The 8,892-nt window shown below is 46.7% G+C and overlaps 1 protein-coding gene across 1 annotated transcript in view; it reads left to right on the top strand.

Annotated features, from left to right (window-relative positions):
* Positions 1-6,769: 6,769 nt before the first annotated feature.
* The window catches only part of Golph3 (golgi phosphoprotein 3), a 28,175-nt gene continuing 26,052 nt past the window's right edge, over positions 6,770-8,892 (top strand). Inside the window, exon 1 of the mRNA XM_075975860.1 lies at positions 6,770-7,308. Coding sequence (XP_075831975.1) covers positions 7,084-7,308 — 225 coding nt within the window. The 5' untranslated portion in view covers positions 6,770-7,083. The remainder of the gene's footprint in view (positions 7,309-8,892) is intronic.

Genomic DNA, 8,892 nt, shown 5'->3' with positions numbered 1-8,892 from the left:
GGGCATTTTCATAGTTAGTTGATGGGGCGGGCCCAACAGATTGTGCCATCCTTGGTCTAGTGGTTCTGGGTTCTATAAGAAAGCAGACTGAGCAAACCAGGGGAAGAAAGCCAGGAAGTTTAACCCCTCCATGGCCTCTGCATCTGCTCTTGATTCCATGTTTCTGCCCTGTTTGTGTTTCTTTCCCAATTTCCTTTGACGATGAACTGTGTTGTGGAAATGTAAGCCCAACAAAGTGTTTTATCTCAGCAAGGAGAAACCTTAGCTAAGACAGCTGGTTACTAGCCTATTAGCCATGTATTGACTTTATGACTTTTTTTCCACTGCTTTTTATAAAAGTCATACTTATTAACATATAATTTGGTTGTTCTGGATTTTGGGTGCTAGTTAAGAAAGACTTCTCATCTCTTTTTTTTATTGTTTATCTGTGTTCATGATGTGTATTCGAACATGTGTGCCAGGTGCTCATTTGTAGAGGAGAGGACAGCTTTGTGGGATCAGTTCTTCCTTTCCACCCTTGCAATGGGTTCTGAAGCTTGACCACAAGTCCCCAAGCTTTTGTGGCAAGCACCTTTGCCCACTGCGTCATCTCACGAACCCAAGGCTTCTCATCTCTAAGGTCGTAAAACAATCCGATCATGGTGCTCTTTGATCCATTTATGACTTAGTTACCAAGTACTTTGAAATATTAATTAAAATTAAAAGTTGAAATAGGCACACTGGTGAGTGCTGTCACCCAACCCTAGGTAAACTGCATTGATGACCTGTCTCGTTGTTGCAACAAAATATCTGCTGAAAGTGACTAAAGGAAGGAAAGAGGAAAAGGTTTGTTTCCACCTACAGTTCTAGCGAGTACAGTCATCAGGGCAGGGAAGACAAGGCAATCACATAGTGAGGCAGCTGGTCTGGTTGCATCTGCAATCAGGAAGCAGAGAGAGATGCATGCCGATGGTCAGCTCGTCTCCTCCGTTTTACTCCGAGAAAGGGTAATAATGAAAGAGAACAACATGCTTGCTAGTGAGTTTATATGTGTAGTGTACTTCATGTAAGTCCTTTGAATGTGCATTCTCCATGTGAGGTAACTTCTTAAACAGGAACTACATGTGATTCCCTGAGGGGCTACTGCCTCATCAAGACACCTCAATTTTAATCTGTGTTTTTTTTTTTTCCCCTTCTGGATAGTCTTACAGGCTAAGTACCAAACATGGTGTGATTTTTTTTTCTTTAAACAAGGATTTTAGCTAGGTGGTGGTTTTGCATGCCTTTAATTCCAGAACTCAGGAGGCAGAGGGAGGCAGACCTCTGAGTTCGAGGCCAGCCTGATTTACAGAGTGAGTTCCAGCTCAGCCAGGGCTACACAGAGAGACCTTGTCTGAAAAACAAACAAAGAAAAATTATGGAGCGTCTAGTCCCCAGAGGAAGTCCTTTTCCCAAGGTCAGGCATTTGGACAAGGGCCTCTATTCCCTCAGTGCCTTAAGGAAAATTCCTGCTTGCTAAGCGAGCCAGTCTTGACAACTGTGGCCCTTCCATGGTTGTAAGAGGGCACCTGGTGGAGTTACTGAACTTTTGAGGACAATAGCAATTTAGGTGCTTGCTAAACTTGTGTCAGGAAAAATGCTCTAATAAAGTTAGTGGCTTCTTTCATCCCTGGATTGTTGAGTCTGCTTTCAGTCTTGCCCGGGGCTAAACTATTCTACAGTTATAGAGTAGGAAAGGTGTAGCTTCCCCGCCCCCATGAAGCGGCAGCCATTCCGATACACCCTCAGTGTTGGTCTCCCCCTTCCCTTCGCTGACGCCACACCTCCACTTTGGGACCTGAACCCTTCTGGAGCTGGACTCTGGCTCTTTATATTAATATCCGTAGACTAATGCTACTTTCAACCTTGGTCAGAGAAGGTGCTTTATTTATTTATTTATTTTGAGAAGGTGCTTTAGAAGTGGGCAGCAGCACCAAGGAGACTCGTAACTCATCAAAATGCTAAGAATTAGTGACTGTTGGGGGTCAGTAAGATGGCTTCGTGGTTAAAGATGCTTGCTGCCAAGCCTGACTACCTCCATCCAATCTCCGTACGTGAAAAATTGTACGGAGGAAGAGAATCTACAGGTTGTCCTCTGCCCTACACTTGCATGCTCTGGCATGGAGGCATCCCCAACAGAGATACACAGCCACGCAGGTACCCACCCCAAAACTGCGGAGAGTCCTAACTCCAAAGACATCCGCATCAGTTTCCTCAAGGGTCAGGGGACAGCTCGGAGGAGGGAGTGGAATGGCATAAGAGCTGAAGATGGGAAGAAGAACTAGAACATGCCGCAGTCAGGACATGTCATGGTCATTGCACCCATGAACTTACTGCAGCTAAGCTCCCCCCACAAGACTTGCACCAGATCAAGCCAGTCAGCATCCCAGCAGGGCTTGAGGAGGGGCTCACCAGCTTCATCCTCTAGTTGTTACTGGCAATAGATGGCTTCTAGAAGAAGAGGAGGCATTTGGTGTGGGTGTGGGTGCAGGTGAGTTGCTCCTGTTCCTGTGGATGGCCCCACACCCATAAGCACGTGTACAGCACTAACTGGACTTAGTAAATTATTTTTTTAGAAAGGGGGGGAGGAGGTAAGAAGATGGGGGGAGATGTCAGGGAGATCAGGGAGAAGTAGGAAGGATGAGTTGGGGTGAATACAATCAAGGCACATTATGTATGTGTATGAAATTGTCAGAGAATAGGTAAAAATATTTTCGAAGACCCCAAACAATAAGAAAAATACTTTCCAAAAAATCCTGCCTCTCTCTCTCTCTCTCTCTCTCTCTCTCTCTCTCTCTCTCTATATATATATATATATATATATATATATATATATATATATAAACAAAAATTTTCCTCAGTAATAAATTATCTTGGAACATACTACTACCCAAACCTAATGTAAAGAGTCATACTTTTATTACATTTGTTAAAATAAATTTGACATACTGCAAAGTTTATTCCTGAAAAGTAGAATTCAGTGTTTTCTTTTAACATATTCAAATATGTCACCGATCAGTTTTAGAACTTTTTTAAAAAATCACCTTTAAAAGAAGTCCATACTCATGGGGCATTGCTGCCTATGTTGTCAACGGTGGGCAAACAATTATGTACTACCCATTTGTACAAATGTATTTACTTGGAATATTTCACATAGAGTCCCACAGTATGTAATTGTGACTGGTTTCCCCCACTTAGCCTGTTTTTAAGGGTTATCTATGACATAGCATGTTTCACTACCTTATTCTTTTTATAGCTCACAGTATTCTGTGGTGTAGATAAACTATATGCTATTTAGCCACCTATCAGTCGATGAACATGGCTGTTTTCAGTTTGTTGTTGCAAACAGCTGTGTTTGTGAACATGTATGCTTGGTTTTGTGTAAACAAGGTTTTCGTTCATCTGGGTATTTACCTAGAAGTGGAAGGGTTGGATCATGTGGAAATTCTGTGTAATGCTATGAGAAACCGACAAGCTGTGTTCCTAAATGTCTTCATCTTTTGAATCCCTGCAAATACTATATGAAAGTTTACATGTCTTTACATCCTTGACAATGTTTGTCACTAGAATTTTCATTAAAGCCACCATGAGCAGTTGCGAAGTGGTGTCTCTATAGAATGCTTCCTTTTCTTTTTCTTCAGTGTTGGGCTCAAACCCAGGTCTCTGCAAATGCAGGTACTCTACTGTGGATTGGAGTGTTAGCTCAGTGGGTAAGAGCACTGGCTGCTCTTCCAGAGGTCCTGGGTTCAATTCCCAGCACCCACAAGGCAGCTCACAATTGTAGCCTCATGGGATCTGATGCCCCTTCTGGTGTGCTGATTCATGTAGACACAGCCCCATATACATAAAATTAATAAAGAACTCGACAAGAGTTTACCATTGAACTACAACCCCAGGCACACTTTATATATTTTGTCTTACTTAGTTCCTATGTCTCATCAGCTTCACAAAAACTGTGGATATGTGTGTGTCTCCTGGCCCACTGTCATAACCCTACTTCTTGGCACAATGGCTACCACAGAAAACAAGAATAAATACTTATTTGATGACTGAATAAAGGGTAATAAAAAAAATCCCTTGCTTGCAATTTGCCAGATGTGCTATGTAGAGCAGATCACTTCATTTCCTAGAAACTCTCTTTTCTCCAGTGAGATGGGGGTCTCAGTCTGGATTCCCTAGAAAGCAACGGTGAAACAAAGGCTTTTAGTGGAGCAGTTTTCCTAAAGGAGGGGCCAGGGATCAGGAGGAGGGACTGGAAGCGTGGTTAAGCTTCTGAGAAGTTATGTAACCTATTTTCCAGCAATCCATTAGAGAAGCCCGGTTTGGTGGTGTTGTGTGTCTGTGATCCTAGATCTGGGGAGCCCAAGACAGGAGGAGTGTGAGTTTGAAGCTAGCCACGGCTACACAGAGTTCCCAGGCCAACCTGGGAACACAATAAAACAAAACTCATTGGGCGACAGAAGGGTAAGAAGTAGGTATTAACTTTAATTTTCTAAGATTCTAGAATTGCCACACAGACATAGGTGTGACTCCCCAGGCTGCAATTTGATGGTTGGAGCCTACAAGGAATTGTCCAGCGCAGCAGCAGACTTACCCTGGAAGGTTGGGGTGGGGGTGTGCGTGACTGGAAAACACACCTGGTACATATTCAGCAATCACTCAATAAAAATGTCACTGTCACTATTAGCAATAAATATTTGTTTCTTAAATCTTCCTCTCCCCTTCCTTTTCCCCCCCCTCTTTACTTTTTCCTTTCCTCTCTTTCTTCTTTTTTTCCCCTCTTACCAAGGTGATTTTGAAATGTGCAAAAAAAAAAAATCAGTAAAGAAATAACAGAAACAACACAGGGGAAAAAAAAGCCACAAAATTGATATGAAGTTTGAATTGGAGGATAATGTATTGGCGTTTGAATAGACAGAACCAGAACCTAAGAGATGTGGTTGTGGGGTGTGGGCAACCAAGTGTTGAAAAGGCATGTAGGTTAGACCACATTTTTTTTCATTGGAGGAGTCCTGAAGTTTGGGCCACACCTCAAGGTGAAGGTGATTAGGTATTACATTTAAAAAAAATTGTGGCCAGGTGGTGGTGGTGTTCCCCTTTAATCACAGCACTTGGCAGGCAGAGGCAAGAGAACCATGTTTTGAAAAACAAAAAAGAAGCAAACAACAAAAACGAACAGCAAAAAATTGTGATTGTTTCTCGGGTGCCGCTCTCCTTTACTGTGTGTGTATGTGTACCTTACACGTGTGGCCCTTGCCTGTGCACTCGCTTGCGGAGGCCGGAGGCTGACCTCAGGTGTCCTCCTCTACAGCGTCACAAGCTTCCAGGCTCTGCCTGTCTCAGCTCCCCAGGGCTGGTGTTACAGGATACACTGCTGGGTTATTTGAAGCTTGATCCTCATGCTCGCACCCAAAGCAGTTTACTCAATGAGCCATCCATTCCAACCTCACATTGTTTCTGGGACAAGGTTTTGCTTTGCCTAGGGGCTTGCCTAGACTCACGGCAAGAAAGCCTCCAGGATTCTGTCTCTGCTGCCCCAGAGCCAGTTTCTAAGTTGTCTTCAAGTTCTTTGCCTGCTGGTCACCTCCCCAGTGAGGCTTCCCATTTTACATTTTAAAACGGACACACGGAGAGGAGCCACTTAGCTGAGCAGGCACAGCCTGTACACAGCTTTGTACCTTTCAGATTTAACCTATTGAATTAAACAATCAGTTAATTTACAAAGAAGCATTTAAAGTCACCTGGCGAAGATTTAGCAGCGTTGAAGGAACAAAAAGATGATGATGTGAATGGGAGAAACTGGCCGAGGACAAACTGTTTCTGCAGGAAAAAGAGAAGGTAGCTTGGGGCTGTGGGTGGGAGGGACCTACTGGGACTTACTGTCCTTTTAGGAGCTGAAACAATGTATTTATGGAGAGGAAGAATTTGTCTAATAAACCTCGCTTACTCACTGCCAGTGATTATTGTTTATTTTAAATAACACTGAACGGCTCTACGATCCGGTTTCTGGGTAATGTTTTCTCACAAGTTCCACCCTTCTGCTCCTCCAAAGCCCTCTCGGGTTTGGCAGCTTTCCTTTTCACTTGATTTGCACAAACTGCCAAGCACGCCAAGAAGATTTAACCTAGTAATTACATCGAAAGAGATTTAGGACTACAAAGACGTGGCATGAAACTCAAGAGGTTTAGTGTCGCCATAAAAGGATCCTAACTGTACAGTGCTTCCTGCGCCCTGGCTACTTTACAGCCCCAGCTGGACGCAGGAAATAAAAGTTTTACAAACGCAACTCGTTGATTTGTTTAACCTCTCTACAATGGAACACAGTACATGAACACTTTTAGACGCCTGAGTGTAGATGGCTTCCTTTAAGCCAAGGAGTCCCACAGGCAGCGAGCCAAGTCCTTCTTAATACGTCGTGGGGACCCGGGCCACTTGGGCTTAGGAGCTGCTCCGAGGACTGATAGGGACGCTAAGGGCTCGGCGGGGTCCGCCCTCCCGTGGCCTCTGCTTCCGGGATCCAGGAGAGGCCTGGCTGGTCGCTGGCGCCAGGTCGGACCGTGAAGGAAAAGGGAGAGGAAGATGACAGCGGAGTCCGACACCGCTCCGGACCTCCAGTCCCTGACCCGAGTGACACCAGGACGGCTGGAAGCCCTGCAGTCAGCCGGGGTAGGAGGCGGCCAGCCACGCCCCTCGCTCGCTCCGCTTCCGGCACCCCGGCCCGCCCCGCGGCGGCGCTGCCACATCCTCCGGTGACGTCAGCGCGCGCCGCCATATTGGGAAGCGCCGCCACCGCTGCCGCTGGCGCTGCCGCCGCCGCCTCCGCTCGGGATCCTGGGCTGTGTGGGGCCACGACCGCGGGCGGAAGGCACCCTTGTGTACCCCGCCGACTCCCGGCCCACCGGCTTCGCCCAGCCCCGGCTCCTCATGACCGCCTTCGGCCCCGCAGCCCACGGACATCGCCCCAGCGCCGAGGATTAACACGGAAGCACCTGGGGCCGGGGCGGTGAGGGAGAGCCGGCCGGTCCCGCGTCCCTGTCGGTCCGGCGCGGCGCTTCGGCCGGAGCCATGACCTCGCTGACCCAGCGGAGCTCGGGCCTGGTGCAGCGGCGCACCGAGGCCTCCCGGAACGCTGCCGACAAGGAGCGGGCGGCGGGAGGCGGCGGCGGCAGCGGCGAGGACGAGGCGCAGAGCCGCCGCGACGAGCAGGACGACGACGACAAGGGCGACTCCAAGGAAACGCGGCTGACCCTGATGGAGGAGGTGCTCCTGCTGGGCCTCAAGGACCGAGAGGTGCGGGCGGACGGGCGAGCCGGGCGGGGTGGCGGCGGGGGCGCGGGCTCCAGGTGGGCCCCGGTGGGCGCCGGCTGAGGCCGCACCTGCCCCTGGCTCGGGAACCCAGTGGCCCGGAACGCCCAATTTGTCCCGAGGAGTGTGGGGGTCAGCCCCGTCCGGCTGGGCTCTGTGCGTTCCGGATCCTCCCGGTACCGACCCCGAGTGCTTGGATCTCCTCTTCCTCCGTTCACAACATTCTTCCTTTTGAAATCTTGGCCGTCTTTGCCTTGCTTTCTTTCGCAAACGATTGCAGTTCCGACCTGAGACAGCTCGGTACACCCAAAGTCTCGGAGGCCCCCAGCGCTCCCAACTATTGAGTCTTGCTGTTGGAGCTACTTGCTGCCGGCCTCTTTTTATGTAAAACTTCAGTTACTCTGTGCTGTTGAGAATTAGCAAAATTATTTTACTGGGTCTTGTATAAAAAGTCAACGAAAATTGCTTTAAAACCTAGGAAGTAACTTTTTGGGTGAACTCGGTGAGAGAGAGAGATGAGTTAGGATTGCGGTTCGTTTATCCGTTGTCGCCCTTAGTTTTGCCATTTTAAGGGAGGGCTTTGTCGTGAAGTGCTGGGAATACCGGGTTTGTGATTTGATGAAAGGCCGCAAAGATTTAGATAGGCTTAAATTGTATTCTGACTTTTGGAAGGGTCGTTCGCGCTCCACCCCCCACCCCAGAAATTTTACAGAGAAGTTGAAAACATGCTAGTGACCGTCTCTTTCCAACATCTGGACTCTGTAGTTAACGTTTCACCTTACTACATACCCATGCTTTAAAGGAAGAGGTTATTTTTAAAGACAGACTTGCAGGTTTGGATATTTCATAAATCATGTATGATGAGGTGGCCCGGAAGCTTGTTTCGTTTCAGTGTGGAAACTTTATAGACAACACATTTTGCGAGTCAGACAGGTGTAAGTTTTCAGAATTCAGAAAGGACAGCAGAAAAACTCCAGTTCATACCTATAAAAAAAAAAGTTTTTAGTTCCCCAAACTTATCAGCGGTAGAAAGATGAGTTGTTTTTTTTTTTCCCCTCCTGGACTGTTTGTGTTCCCCGGATATTAAACTGTCCAGGGAAGTGAGTCTTGATGGAAATGGTCACGTGCCTCACTAGTAGTCATCTTGAAGACAATTGATGGCACTTGAAGACACTTGACTGTAAAGGGGCACACTACCTGTTTAATTACAGTTACTGTGAGGAAAGCAGGTGACCTGTGTTTTCTTTTTGTTCTGCGATTTAAAAGCTAGGTGCTAGTGCCGTAGTAACGCAATTTTAGAAGTATTCATTTAGAAAATATTAAGATTGAGAAAGTAGGCTTCTCAGTACTGCACATTGTTCTTTACTCCCTTCCTCCTCTGGAACAAAACAGATTATGAGACATTTTTAGAAAATATAAGAAAAGCAAAAAAAAAAGACTGTATTTCAGGGTTAGCATTTTGATTCCGTATGGATAGAACTCTGTAAAGCTAAAACTTAACAAAACCTCCTTTTCGATGTTGTCACACTGAGCCATAATGGTGAGAAAGCACCTTTTATTTTAGAGGCA

The sequence above is a fragment of the Microtus pennsylvanicus genome, chromosome 6 (assembly GCF_037038515.1).
Source record: "Microtus pennsylvanicus isolate mMicPen1 chromosome 6, mMicPen1.hap1, whole genome shotgun sequence".
Lineage (NCBI taxonomy): Eukaryota > Metazoa > Chordata > Mammalia > Rodentia > Cricetidae > Microtus > Microtus pennsylvanicus.
Note: the sequence above shows the minus strand (reverse complement) of the source record. Positions and strands in the feature narration are given on the sequence as shown.